Raw genomic sequence first — 15,459 nt, forward strand, 5'->3', positions numbered from 1 at the left:
GTCACTGCAGTGACGTGGTCGCTTCCCTGTCTGGATGCAGGACCCTCTCTGGCGGAAGCGTTCAGCGCACAACACTGAGGCTTAAGCCAGGTGGGAAATTCAAATATTAAAACATTTTGGCCACTTGAGCCCATGGCACCCCGGGCACTGTCGAAAGGCACACCAATGTGGGTGTCAGGGAAGGCAAAGACAATGGATTCAGGGCTGTGTTTATTTATTATTATTATTATTTTTTTTTTTTACATAGACATCGTCCTAACTTTCACATGTCCAACTAAAAACATCTGCTGCTTCCTGGGCCATTGTGACTCTTACCTGCTATCCTGGTGGGGATTAAAGAGTGATCAAGTGCTGGTCAAAGGAAAATTATATTAACCAACACAGAAAAGCCCAGAAAGGGAGGTATATAGATAACTTACTGCTTGATCCGTATAATCTATTACTATTAACTGCCCATCGCAATGCATATATAGCTAGTCATAAAAAAAAAAAGTGGTTTTAGTTTAAGTCTAACACGCACCAGTGATGTACTGTGCAAATCATGAGCCAATCTTGTACGTTCTGTAGTCTATATGAGGCAGAGACGATAAGCATTGTTTGATAGTGTATCCCCAGATTCTAGGTCCCAGCAATAAAAGCTTGTGTTTCTTTAGCCCTGTATTAAGTCCAATGTTTCTTTAAGTGTTCCTTTAACTGAGGAATGGTGGCTTGCTGGATTTTACATACATTACACTGGAGAGGAGACTTAAGGAGTTCTGAGGCGCCATCTTTCACTGTCACTTTCCCATTTAATTTTACCATGTTTATAACCTCTGAAGGAAGAAGAATGGAAACAAAAAAAAAAGGATAAGCAAATATATATTACTACCAGAAGAGGAAAAGTTAAGTACAGTACAATACATGAGAATGTTGCCAATATTTGCACTTTACCCAAGAACCATGTAGTACTAAAAGCCAGAATAAAATGAAGGATTGTGAAGGTGTCCAAAGTGTTAACCCCTTAAGGACCGGGCGTTTTTCCATTTTTGCTCTTTCGTTTTTTCCTCCTTACCTTTAAAAAATCATAACTTTAAATTTTGCGCCTAAAAATCTGTATTATGCCTTATTTTTTGCGCCACCAATTCTACTTTGTAATTATATCAGTCATTTTACCCAAAAATCTACGGCGAAACGGGAAAAAAATAATTGTGCAACAAAATTGAAAAAATACAGCCATTTTGTAACTTTTGGGGGCTTCCGTTTCTACGTAGTAAATTTTTCGGTAAAAATGACACCTTATCTTTATTCTGTAGGCCCATACGGTTAAAATGATACCCTACTTATATAGGTTTGATTTTGTTGTACTTCAGAAAAAAATTATAACTACATGCAGGAAAATGTATATGTTTAAAATTGTCATCTTCTGATCCCTATAACGTTTTTATTTTTTCCGTGTTCCGTGCGGGCTATGAGGGTTCATTTTTTGCGCCGTGATCTGAAGTTTTTGTCGGTACCATTTTTGCATTGATCTGACTTTTTGATCGCTTTTTATTCATCTTGTCATGATATAAAAAGTGACCAAAAATACACTATTTTGAACTTTGGAATTTTTTTGCGCGTACGCCATTGACCGTGCGGTTTAATTAGCTGTATATTTTTTTAATTCTGACATTTCCGCACGCGGCAATACCACGTTTATTTTTGTTTTTATTTACAGTTTATTTTTTTACTGTATATACTAGAGTATAAGCAAAGTTTTTCAGCACGATTTTTCGAGCTGAAAACACCCCCCTCGGCTTATACTCGAGTGAACTCTCCGCCCTCAGTGGTCTTCAACCTGCGGACCTCCAGATGTTTCAAAACTACAACTCCCAGCAAGCCCGGACAGCCGATGGCCGCCCCGGCTTGCTGGGAGTTGTAGTTTTGAAACATCTGGAGGTCCGCAGGTTGAAGACCACTGTATCAGACATTGACAAGCAGTGATGATGAAGGGGGGGCTGATGACATGTGGTGATGATGACAAGGGGATGATGAAGGGGGGGGGGTGGGATGATGACAGGCTTGCTGGGAGTTGTAGTTTTGAAACCTCTGGAGGTCCGCAGGTTGAAGACCACTGCAGCCTTCGACATCATCCAGACCCCACCCCCTTTAGTTTTGTACTCCCCTCCGCTCGGCGGGACGTTAGGGTGCGCTGGTCCGGTGCTGCAGGACTGTCCGGTGGGATAGTCGTTCCGGGCTGTCCATCTTCACCAGGTGGGCATCTTCTGCGCGCTTCGGGCCCGGCCCCGGAATAGTCACGTTGCCTTGACGACGATGCACAGGGACGTTCATTAGCAATGTCCCACTGCATCGTTGTCAAGGCAACGCCTCTATTCCGGGCCCGAAGCATACAGAAGAGGCCCCCCCGGTGAAGATGGACAGCCCGGAACGACTATCCAACCGGATGACCTCCCCACCGGACAGTCCTACAGCACCGGACCAGCGCACCCTAACGTCCTGCCGAGCAGAGGAGAGTACAAAACTAAAGGGGGGGGGGTCTGGATGATGTCGAAGGCCGCAGTGGTCTTCAACCTGCGGACCTCCAGATGTTTCAAAATTACAACTCCCAGCTTGCTGGGAGTTGTAGTTTTGAAACATCTGGAGGTCCGCAGGTTGAAGACCACTGTATCAGACATTGACAAGCGGTGATGATGAAGGGGGGGGCTGATGACGTGGTGATGATGACAAGGGGATGATGAAGGGGGGGGTGGGATGATGACAGGGGGATGTGGGATGATGACAAGGGGATGATGAAGGGGGGGTGTGGGATGATGACAGGGGGATGATGAAGGGGGGATGATGAAGGGGGGGGTGTGGGATGATGACAGGCGGTGATGATGGAGGGGGGATGATGACAGGCAGTGATGATGATGAGGGTGTTAATGGGGGTCTGGATGATGACAGGCGGGGGATGATGTATAGGCTTATACTCGAGTCAATAACTTTTCCTCAGATTTTGGGCTGAAATTAGGGGCCTCTGCTTATATTTGGGTCGGCTTATACTCGGGTATATACGGTATTATTGGAAATGCCGGATGATTCAAACTTTTATTAGGGTAAGGGATAATTCAAAGGGTTAATGATTTTTTTACACTTTTTTTTTTGCAATATTATAGCCCCCATAGGCGGCTATAACATTGCATTTACTGATCTTTAACACTGTTCAATGCATCTCCATAGAGATGCAATGATCATTGTTTTTGGCGATTGATTGCTCAAGCCTGGATCTCAGGCTTGAAGCATTCAATCGGCGATCGGACTGCAGGAAGGAGGGTAAGAGACCTTCCTCCTGTAGTACAGCTGTTCGGGATGCCGCGATTATACCGCGGTGATCCCGAACAGCTCCTTGAGCTAGCCGGGCACTTTTACTTTCACTTTTAGCCGCGTGGCTCAGCTTTGAGCGCGCGGCTAAAGGGTTAATAGCGCGCGGCACCGCGATCAGTGGCGCACGCTATTAGAGACGGGTCCCGGCTTCACTATGACGCCGGGCCTGCCGTGATATGATGCGGGGTCACCGTGGGACCCCGCGTTATATCACGTGAGCGGAACCAAGGACGTACTCATATGTCCTTCGTCCTTAAGGGGTTAAAGGGGTACTCCTTTTTTTTTTTTTTTTAACCAACTGGTGCCAGAAAGTGAAAACAGATTTGTAAATTACTTCTATTAAAAAATCTTAATCCTTCCAGTACTTTTTAGGGGCTATATACTACAGAGGAAATTCTTTTCTTTTTGGAATTCTCTGATGTCACGACCACAGTGCTCTCTGCTGACCTCATGCTGCTCTGGACAGTTCTTAAAATGGTCAGCAGAGAGCACTGTGGTCGTGATATCAGAGAATTCCAAAAAGAAAAGCATTTCCTCTGTAGTATAGAGCCCCTAAAAACTACTGGAAGGATTAAGATTTTTTTAATAGAAGTAAATTTACAAATCTGTTTAACTTTCTGGCATCGGGTATTCCAGGAAGAAAAAAAAATTCTCAACTGGCTCCAGAAAGTTAAAATTACTTCTATTAGAAAATCTTAATCCTTCCAGTAGTTATCATATGAGCATGTGGAAAGTGGAGGGGACAGGCACACACTACCCCTGAAATAGCCGAAGCGTTCCACTTATTGCATGGACCTGTACAACTTGCCCCCTGTTACCCAGTCTGGCTCTGGGCGGGACTCATTCCCTGCCACTGACCTTCCTAGTCTATCCCCCGCCATTGCGGAGGAGCTGGATGCTCCCTTTTTGCAGGAGTGATTTCCTCCTTGCCTGGAGGGAAGAGTCCCGGCCCGGATGGCTTTACAACGGGCTTCTATAAAGCATTCGGCGAACGCCTGGCCCCTATACTTTTAGCTGCGTTTAACGAAGTAGGCCCTTATGTACCCTTTCCCTCTCAATCCACATCGGCCCATGTCGCGGTCCTCCCTAAACTGGGCAAAAACCCGCAATTGTGCTCTAATTATAGACCTATTTCACCTTTAAAAGAGGACTTGAAAATTTTTGCTAAACTTATCGCTGATAGGCTTGGGGCTCATTTACCCGGGCTCATCCACCCTGATCAGGTGGGCTTTATCCTGGGAAGGGAGACTCACGACAAAACCCTGGATATCATACAGTATGCCCAATCTCGTAACATCCCTTTCATGATTCTTTTCCTCGACACTGAAAAAGCGTTCGACCGGATATCCTGGTCTTCCCTCCGAGACACACTCTGCACAATTGGCCTTGGTCCTGTCCTCTCCTCGAAAATCCTGTCTCTCTATCATTCCCCCTCCGCTCGATTAAGGGTCAATGGCGCCCTCTCCCGGCCCTTTCACATCTCCAACGGTACTCGCCAGGGGTGCCCCTTATCCCCCTTACTGTATGTCCTAATCATGGAACACCTGCTGGCCTCGATCCGCAGTAGCCCGGACATCTCAGGAGTTAGGATTGGAGGATGCGAATATAAATGTTCGGCTTTTGCTGACGACCTGCTAGTATACGTCACTAACCCCCATATCTCTCTCCCCTCCTTGATGTCCGTGCTATCCGAGTTTGTGGACTGGTCCAACTTTAAAATTAATGTGTCCAAATCAGAGGCGTTAAATGTGTCTCTCCCGCAGCCCCTAGCCGATACCACACGCACTAATTTCCCTTATGCTTGGCCCTCCCCCGGTATTACTTATTTAGGGACAACAATCACGGCCGATCTCTCCCGCGTTTACCAATGTAATTGTGCACCCTTACTCACTCAATTCTCTGCTCACTTGGTCAATGCCGTCAAAATGACACTCTTGCCGAAGTTATTGTATTTGCTCCAGACCATACTGATTGCCCTCCCAGCTTAATTTTGGCGGACCTTGCAAGGCAGGTTCGGGGCCTTCGTTTGGGCGTCCGGGCATTCGCGTCTTAGTCGAACGGTACTGTTTTGCCTCAAGGAGGTGGGGGAGCGATTGTCGCCTTTATTACATGGCAGCTATGCATGCACGTTAACTGGACCTGCTGCATAACTCTGCCACCAAACTGTGGGTACGATTAGCACGAGACGTCTCTCCTACTGACCTCTTCGGGCTCCCATGGCTCCCTCCTGCACATCTGGTGAGATTGTCCCACATTGAAGCAGTTTTGGTCGGATGTCTTGCGTACTGTTGGGGTGGTCACTGGGATTTCTGTTCCCAGTTCACCTGAGGCGGCCTTGTTTCAATTCCCTATGTCTTCTACTTCTTTTCGTAAATCCCTCCTAAGTCATATCCTCCAAGCAGCCAAAACGGTCATTCCCCGTAGGTGGCGTTCACCAATGCCCCCGACGGTTTGCAAGTGGGTGATGGAAATCTCGAAAACGCAACGCATGGAGGAGCTTATGGCACTGACTCCTGCGGAGAATGAACGTTATACTAAAACTTGGTTTGATTGGCTCACTTTCCAGGAATCCTCATGATACCAGGCTCTTCTGGACACTGCACCCCCTGCGACCTCCTAGTGTCCTATCCTCTCCTCTACCCACCTTTTCTTGTCTCTCATCTTCCCTCTTCTTTGTTCCCTGCGGTTTCTCCTTTTTCCGTCTACATCCCTACCCTCTCCCCTTCCTCTTGCTTTCTCTTTTAGGTGCTTCTCCCTCCAGCTCCTACACTTTTCACCCCCCTATTTACTTGTTGTCTTTATTATCATTTTCTTGTTTTCATCATCAGCCATTGTGTATGGAATCTTGTTGTGCACTAGGTTCTGTTGTCGTGCACTAATGTTCTGTTGTTCATGTTGTCTGGTCATGACCTGTACTGACTATTTATGCTTGTTTTTTTTCTGCCTGATACCATTTTTTCTCATCATTTCTGTTATTTCTGTTTATGCAAAATAAAATGTTTTGAATAAAAAAAAAAAAAAAAAAACAGAAAAAAAATAATCACAATAAAAAAAAACACTATATGGATTGATGAGACAGCTGATAGCTGGACGGCAAAACCAGTTAAAAATTCCACCAGTAGGTGGCAGTGTTGCATAGGAGTTCATAGAAAGTGGTACGTGCAGAAGGGTAAAAGCAAATACAAAATCTCTGAATCGCTGTATAGGGTGCGGGTTTTGGAATATAACCAGCAAGGGTATGAAGCTGGATCCAGCCGTGGACATATATACTGAGCAGGGAGAACGCAGATGGTGAGTAATGTGTGCAATGATGTAGAATTGATGTGGTAATAGAATGAAAATACCACAGAAAGAAATGCTGAAAAACTAGTTGATATATTATTATGGACAATGATGAGGATATGGACAAATCGTATAAGTGAGAAGGTGTATACTAGTGCATTAGACTTGTTGTGTTCTCACAATGGAATCCTATAGAAGAGGGTAAAAATATAAACTTCACTACCAGCAATGTGGCACATTATGTAGACCTCTACCTACAAGACTACGTCCTGTCATTACAAAGCTACCTTCGGGATTCGTCCCATCTAATCAAATCCCTACTAGAGATCCCATGGAAACTAGGATGGATGCTTATCACGTGATGTTACAGCTCTCTATAGTAACATTGAACATGCTAGAGGTCCAGCTGAGTTTTTGGACCAGGACCCTCCCTCACTATTCCCCACAGAATGACTGGGGCATCTCCTTTACCATAGAGACCAGCTCAGAAACAATTACATTTTTAGATCTCTGTATATTGCATGATCAGCAATCCTATTTTACCTATACACATTTTAAATCAGTCGATGCAAATAGCTATTTAGAGTTTTCAAGTGGTGATTACAAGAAATGGATCCAAAATATACCTTTTAGTCAATATCGACTCATAAAAAAAAATTACACAAAAAAGGGATAGCGATTTCTATGCATAATCCCACATTTAACCCCTTAAGGACCAAGCCCATTTTCACCTTAAGGACGGGCACATTTTTTTGCACATCTGACCACTGTCACTTTAAGCATTAATAACTCTGGGATGCTTTTATTTATGAATTTGATTCAGAGATAGTTTTTTCGTGACATATTCTGCTTTATGGTAGTGGTAAATTTTGTCGATACCTGCATCATTTCTTGGTGAAAAATTCTAAAATTTCATGAAAAATTTGAAAATTTTGCATTTTTCTAACTTTGAAAAATGCAAAGTTAGGAAAATAGACATACCAAATAAATTATATATTGTAAACCGCACAAGACAATAGGATGGGCACTATCAATCAGTCCACTATCAGAACAAAGGTGCAATGGCGTTCAGCTGCACGGAGCCAAAATACCGGGAGGTACTCTAGCCTATAGACAGTCCTAGTTCCAGAAAATCCACAAATAGAAAAGGTGAGTCACTCACCCAGCTGTACAGTTGTGGTAGCCGACGGCGGACGATCCGGTTAGTCCATAGTATCGTCCGCCGTCGGCTACCACAACTGTACAGCTGGGTGAGTGACTCACCTTTTCTATTTGTGGATTATTAAATTATATATTGATTCACATAAACAATGGGGTTTATTTAGTGGAGTGTAGGCTTAGTGGAGTGTAGGTTTCCTTTGTGGCTTTTGATTTCAGACTGGTATTTTCCCAAGGTATTTACTAAGGCTTCCCTACATTTTGCACTTTCCCTACACTTTTTTTATTTTATTTTTTTTTATTTTTTTTACACATGCTCTGATCCGTCGGGTTTTCCTCAGCTCAAATCCACCACTTTTTCTGTGGAAACCATAGTAAATATGTTGGGATTTTTAAAACTGTCGGGGTCACGCCCACTTTATCCAGTGGTCACAACCCCTTTTGGGGGTTTTCTTGTAAAATGTAGGGGTTTTTTTTGTCACAAATTGTGTCGCAAGGGACGTGCGACACAATTTGGGCACAAAACCCGACAAAAAGGAGTCGGGATCGCATTAGTAAATAAACCCCAATATGTGTACTTTATGTTTGCATCATAAAGGTGACATGTTTTTACTTTTGGAAGACATCAGAGGGCTTCAAAGTTCAGCAGCAATTTTCCTAAAAAATGTCCTAATAAATTTAAAATCATAATTTTTCATGGACCAGTTCTGTTTTGAAGTGGATTTGAAGGGCCTTCATATTAGAAATACCCCATAAATGACCCCATTATAAAAACTGTACCCCTCAAAGTATTTAAAATGACATTCAGTAAGTGTGTTAACCCTTTAGGTGTTTCACAGGAATAGCAGCAAAGTGAAGGAGAATATTCAAAAATCTTCATTTTTTTACACTCGCATGTTCTTGTAGACCCAGTTTTTGAATTTTTACAAGGGGTAAAAAAACAAACAAAATATGTAACCCAATTTCTCTTCAGTAAGGAAATACCTCATATGTGATTGTAAAGTGGTCTGTGGGTGCACTAGAGGGCTCAGAAGGGAAGGAGCGACAATGGGATTTTGGAGAGAGAGTTTTTCTGAAATGGTTTGGGGGGGGGGGGGGGGGGGGCATGTCACATTAAGGAAGCCCCTATGGTGCAAGAACAGCAAAAAAAAAAAAAAAACACACAGCATACTATTTTGGAAACTACACCCCTCAAGGAATGTAACAAGGGGTGCAGGGAGCCTTAACACCACACAGGTGTTTGACAAATTTCCGCAAAAATTGGATGTGAAAATGAAAAATTCTTTTTTTTTTCACTAAAATGTTGGTGTTACCCCAAATTTTTCATTTTCACAAGGGGTAATAGAATTTGTACAAAATTTGTAGCGCCATTTCTTCTGAGTATGGAAATATGTGGATGTAAGAGAAGTAGGAGCACCATTGAGCTTTTGGAGAAAGAATGTGTCAGATGTGGGGGGTTGTTCTGGCACTATGGGGGCTTTGTAAACACACGTGGCCTTCAATTTCAGACACATTCTCTCTCCAAAAGCCCAATGGCACTCCTTCTCTTCAGAGCATTGTAGTTTGCCCGCAGAGCACTTTACATCCACATATGGCGTATTTATATACTCAGAATAAATGGGGCTACACATTTTGGGAGGCTTTTTTCCTATTTTCCCTTGTGAAAATGAAACATTTAGGGTAACACCAGCATTTTAGTGAAAAAAAATTTTCACATCCAACTTTAACGAAAATTCGTCAAACACCTGTGGGTTGTTAAGGCTCACTATACCCCTTGTTACATTCCGTGAGGGGTGTAATATCCAAAATGTGGTCACATATGGATATTTATTGTTTTGCGTTTATGTCAGAACCGCCGTAAAATTAGCCACCCCCTGTGCAAATCATCAATTTAGGCCTCAAATGTACATAGTGCGCTTTCACTCCTGAGCCATGTTGTGCGTCCGCAGAGCATTTTACACCCACATATGGGGTATTTCCGTACTCAGGAGAAATTGCGTTACAAATTTTGGGGGTCTTTTTTTCAATTTACCGCTTGTGAAAATTAAAAGTATGGGGCAACACCAGCATGTTAGTGTAAAAAATAAATAAAAATGACACTAACATGCTGGTGTAGACCCCAACTTTACCTTTTCATAAAGGGGTAAAAGGAGAAAAAGAACCCCAAAATTTGTAATGCAATTTCTTCCGAGTACGGAGATGCCCCATATGTGGCTCTAAACTGTTGCCTTGAAATACGACAAGGTTCCAAAGCGAAAGAGCGCCATGCGCATTTGAGGCCTAAATTGGGGATTTGCTTCCGCCACCAAAATACCATACACCAGCGTTTCCCAAACAGGATGTCTCCAGCTGTTGCAAAACTCCCAGCATGCCTTGACAGTTATTGGCTGTCCGGCAATACTGGGAGTTGTTGTTTTTCAACAGCTGGAGGCTCCGTTTTGGAAACCGTGCCGTACAAGAAATGTTTTACTTTTATTGGGGGGGGGGGGGGGGGTTCGAGACTGTGTAGGGGGTTTATGTAGTGTTTTCCTTTTTATTTTGTGTAGTGTAGTGTTTTAGGGTACACTCACACGGGCGGGGGTTTACAGCGAGTTTCTCGCTGGGAGTTTGAGCTGCGGCGGAAAATTTGCCAGAAACCCGCCTGTGTGAATGTGCCCTGTAAACCTTCAGCTGTTGCAAAACTACAACTCCCAGCATGCAATGACAGACCATACATGCTGGGAGTTGTAGTTATGCAACAGCTGGAGGCACGTTGGTTGCAAAGCACTGAGTTTGTTACTTAACTCAGTGTTTCACAACCAGTGTGCCTCCAGCTGTTGCAAAACAACACCTCCCAGTATGTACAGTCTATGAGTGCATGCTGAGAGTTGTAGTTTGCAACAGCTGGAACCACACTAGTTGCGAAACACTAAGTTAGGTAACAAACTCAGTATTTCGCAAACAGTGTGCCTTCACCTGTTGCAAAACTACAACTCTCAGCATGCACTTACAGCAGAAGGGCATGCTGGGACTTGTAGTTATGCAACAGCTGGAGGCACACAACTGCAACTCCCAGCATGCCCTTTGGTAGTTTGTGCATGTTGGGGGTTGTAGTTATGCAATTGCTAGAGGCACTTTTTCATAGAAAAGGTGTGCCTTTCATAGAAAAGGTGTGCCTCCAACTACAACCCCCAGCATACACAAACTACCAAAGGGCATGCTGGGAGTTGTAGTAGTGCCTTCTGCTGTTGCATAACAACAACTCCCAGCATGCCCTTTTGTGCATGCTTGGAGTTATTGCTAAGCAACAGCAGGAGGCCAGCCTTACCTCCTGCTGCTGTGCACACGCCGGATCCTCCTGCCACCTCCGCCACTGTCTCCGTGCCCGGGGCCCCGATCCCGCCAGGGATCAGGGGCCCCCAGTCCAGGTACAGAATAGGGCGGAACGGGTGCTGTTAGGGACACCCCCACAGCAGGCGTCCTGAATACCGGCCGACGAATCAGTGCCACCTCACTCCTGCTGCTATAGGGCGATAGGTGCTGTGTCGGACGGCAACTATCACCTTTTTTTTTCTGGGTCACCTGGGACCCGATTGACCCGGAATCACAGTTTTCACGGGGTGCCTGCTGAACGATTTCAGGTACGCCCTCGGTCCTTAAGTACCAGGGCGTCAGGGCGTACCCATATGCCCGCGATCCTTAAGGGATTAAAGGAACGTTTTAAACTAAAAAATTATTAACCAACAAATCGTCAAAAATGCCTTTGCAGCTTTTTTGATCGAGTAGTTTGGCTTTATCAAAGTGCCAAAAGAAAAAAGAAAAGAAAAAAAAAAAACAGTCTCAAATATACAGCTAATTTTATTAGTTCTTTTAACAATAAAACTACAGAGATTAAAAAGGTTTTAAAAACCCACTGGCATGTACTCCAGCAAAATGCTCATCTCAAAAAAATCATAACCTACAGCACCACAAATGACATTCAGACGAGCACTGAACCTCAAGAGTTTACTGGCCCCAAGTTACGACAACAACGTCTGAATACCAACAGCTCCAGAAACCTTTTACCCAAACCCGGGAGTTATAAATATAACAGAAACAATTGCTTATGCTGCACAGAAATTACTCATGGCCGGACAAGTATAACCTCCAAGAAAATCGGTGAAACCTTCAACATCAAAACCCGGCTTGATTGTCAATCTGACTACGTAGTTTAGGTTATCCAATGTACATGTCTCCTTCAGTATGTTGGTCGTACTACATCGCTGTAATACCCTAAATAAATTCCAGCTACACGGAGTCTCTAGACACTGTGCACAAGTTCACCAAGATATTGAACATCCCATTAAATCACATCCCTACAAAGGATTCCCACAGATGCTTCAAACTGATTTGAACAGCTTAAACACAAGGAGGTATATTGGATATACCATATGGGAACCCTCGTTCCGGATTGCTTAATGAGCTCTCAGAAGTTATCCTGTAGTGGAATATACAGTTTATTACCCTTACAGTTTATATTTTTACCCTCTTCTATAGGATTCCATTGTGAGAACACAACAAGTCACCTTCTCACTTATACGATTTGTCCATACCCTCACCATTGTCCATAATAATATATCAACTAGTTTTTCAGCATTTCTTTCTGTGCTATTTTCATTCTATTACCACATCAATTCTACATCATTGCACACATTACTCACCATCTGCGTTCTCCCTGCTCAGTATATATGTCCACGGCTGGATCCAGCTTCATACCCTTGCTGGTTATATTCCAAAACCCGCACCCTATACAGCCATTCAGAGATTTTGTATTTGCACGCACCTTCTGCATGCACCACTTTCTATGAACTCCTATGCAACACTGCCAACTACTGGTGGAATTTTGAACTGGTTTTGCCGTCCAGCTATCAGCTGTCTCATCAATCCATATAGTTTTTTACATATGTTTGTCTTTCACATTTTGGGGTTTTTACTGGCAGTCTTGCTACATTGATTATTTTAAAGTGCATGTTTTTTTATTCTTTTGTTTTTATTATTCCATTGCAATCGGTATCTCTTGCTACCTGCACGTTTACCTGCATTTTTGCACAAGTTTTTTTTCTGGTGATCCGGAAGTGGTCATCATTTCATGTATGCAAGTTGTCCCAAGTACTGTATGCCTGATGAAGATCTTAGTTCGGGATCGAAACAGGTTGCAATATAATAAAATATTAATTACACATCCACTGGGAGAAGCGCCTTCATTCAGAGGAACCACTTTCCAGATGCTCGTTTAATTTCCCTACCGGATTGACTGAAGTCCCCCCCCGGGAGTTCCTCGTGGCAGCTTTCCCGCATCTTTCTCTCCAGACGCTACTGTAGGTGTTGTGCCCCGAGCGCAACACCTAGGGGTAAGGACCCTAAATTTTTCTATGCTATTTTACCTCCATTACAGTCCTCACTAGGGGCGCACCCCGTAATTTTTCTTACTCGATTTCCAGTAGTTATCAGCTGCTGAAGTTGAGTTGTTCTTTGCTTTATGACACAGTGCTCTCTGCTGACACCTTTGCTTGTCTCAGGAACTGTCTGAAGCATTAGAGGTTTGCTATGGGGGTTTGGTCCTACTCTGGACAGTTCCTGAGACAAGCAGAGGTATCAGCATAGAACACTGTTGTCAGACAGAAATTTAGAACTCAACTTCAGCAGCTGATAACTAGTGTAGGATTAAGATTTTTTTAATAGAAGTCCTTTACAAATCTGTTTAACTTTCTGGAGCCAGTTGACAGATACCTATCTAGGTTTTTCCTGGCATACCCCTTTAAGTTCAATTTGATGACATATTTATTGCATTATTTGTATGTTCTAAAAATATTTTCAATTGGCTTTGATTGCTTTTTGCTGACATAGTCTAAGCCGACATCTTCACTTTCCAGGTTTGTTTTACAGGACTGTAAAGTGGTCAGGATGAGCACAATAGAATCTAGCCTATAGTCCAACATTTTGAATCAAAAACAAATCCAAAATGTTTAATGCGAATACCATATTTGGGCAGATTTAAACTGCCTTTGTTGCAATGACGACCAAAGCTCAGCTTTTATTTTTGCCAAAGCATTTTACGAAATCAAAGCTGAGCAATGATGAGTTACTATGGCAACAAAGACATTATTTGACATATTTGATGAATGAGACCCAATGCTTGAAAAAGGTATCCATTATCTTAAAAATGTGAAGACTACTGCACAGAAAAAAATAAAATAAATAAATACACAGCAAATGTAAAGGGCTCAGAACACAGCTGATGTTTCTATTCTTACCTTCAGAGTCCAAAAAGTATTCAGTCGTGAAGGAGTTCCAATGTTTCTTGTTTTTAAGGCAAGGAGAGTCAAAATCTTGACTAATGACATGTAAATGAATATGACTGTAAAATAAATAAATATTATTGATGCAGTAAGGTGAATAGTTAGCATGACATTATGTATTTGGTCAGATCAGCTGTTGTCAGTAGAGTTATTAAACCCTGTGCAGAGGAAAAGTGGCGCAGTTACCCATAGCATTTTTAAAAAGGCCTCTGAAAAATAAAAGCAGCAATATGATTGGTTGCTATGGGCAACTGGTCAACATTTCATCTGCACAGTTTTTTGATAAATCTCCCTATAAATAGTTGTAGTGGGCTTCTTTGTTTCTCCTTTATAAAGCCCAACTAGCCTCCTGGGAACACTCCAGGACTGGATGGGATGATTGGGGACTGGTACAGGATGAATGAGGAGAGGATGGCCCCTATACTCAAATTGTTTCACTCCGTGTCTGTTGAAGATTCTCCTCCAGACTATGAAGGAGGCGCTGATTGTTGTGCTCCTCAAGCCTGGAAAGGACCTGTTATTGCCCGATTCTTATAGGCCTATTTCCCTTCTTTTTTTTTACAATCAGATAATTTTTATTAATTAAGGTTTCTCAAACATTTAAGGAAAAAAAAAAAAAAAAAAAACATCCTACATACAATAAATCAACCCCCCCCCCCCCCCAAACAAACAGTCCATCTCTCCCCTTTACTGCAAAAGAAAAACACACTTGTAGATAACTAAAGGGTTAAATAAACTTCTATCCTGATGGACAGGCTCCCCCACTCCTCACACACATAACCACAGCAAGCAGTATCTACGGGCACTCCAACAGAGCCACCAAAGGAGGGCAGAGATAATAGGGTGGGTAAGGAAAAGAGTAGAGCCACATTCACAGATCTCCAGTATTCAAGCCAATCACACTACGGTAAGAACAGACTGAGGACATACAAGCAACTAGGAATAATTCGTCAGGGGGTAAAAATGGTGTACACAGGGTCCCCAAATACCATCAAACTTCCTTTCAACCTTACATTTGATATATATCCCTTTCTCCAAGCTGTGTTATCCTATTGATAAGATCAGCTACTCCCGGAGGGGACGGTCTGATACAGAACTGCGCGATCAGTTTCCTGGCTTGATATAACACACTTCTCTCATGTAAGGTTCCTGGTCACATCCAATAATGCCAAGTAGGCACACCTTTGGTTCTCTATTCAATGTGACCCCATAGACAGTCTTAATAAGGCATATCACATCAGTCCAGTACGTAGTTCATACAGGGCACGCCCACATCATATGTAGTAAGTGAGCCTCCAACTCACCACACCTAGGGCAGGTAGAGTCGGACCGAACACCAATGTTATGTAAGAACAGTGGG

General features: G+C 43.1%; 1 protein-coding gene across 4 annotated transcripts in view; it reads right to left on the reverse strand.

Annotated features, from left to right (window-relative positions):
* Positions 1-176: 176 nt before the first annotated feature.
* The window catches only part of APTX (aprataxin), a 66,104-nt gene continuing 50,821 nt past the window's right edge, over positions 177-15,459 (reverse strand). For 3 of the 4 annotated variants that reach the window (XM_056569807.1, XM_056569806.1, XM_056569809.1), the window contains exons 7-8: positions 14,055-14,158; positions 178-812 (exon numbers count right to left, since the gene is read on the reverse strand). In XM_056569807.1, the coding sequence (XP_056425782.1) occupies positions 661-812; positions 14,055-14,158 (256 nt within the window). In that variant the 3' untranslated portion in view covers positions 178-660. Of the gene's footprint in view, positions 813-14,054; positions 14,159-15,459 lie in introns of all 4 variants that reach the window. The other variant, XM_056569814.1, reaches the window with a different exon arrangement.

This window comes from Hyla sarda, chromosome 1, assembly GCF_029499605.1.
Source record: "Hyla sarda isolate aHylSar1 chromosome 1, aHylSar1.hap1, whole genome shotgun sequence".
NCBI lineage: Eukaryota > Metazoa > Chordata > Amphibia > Anura > Hylidae > Hyla > Hyla sarda.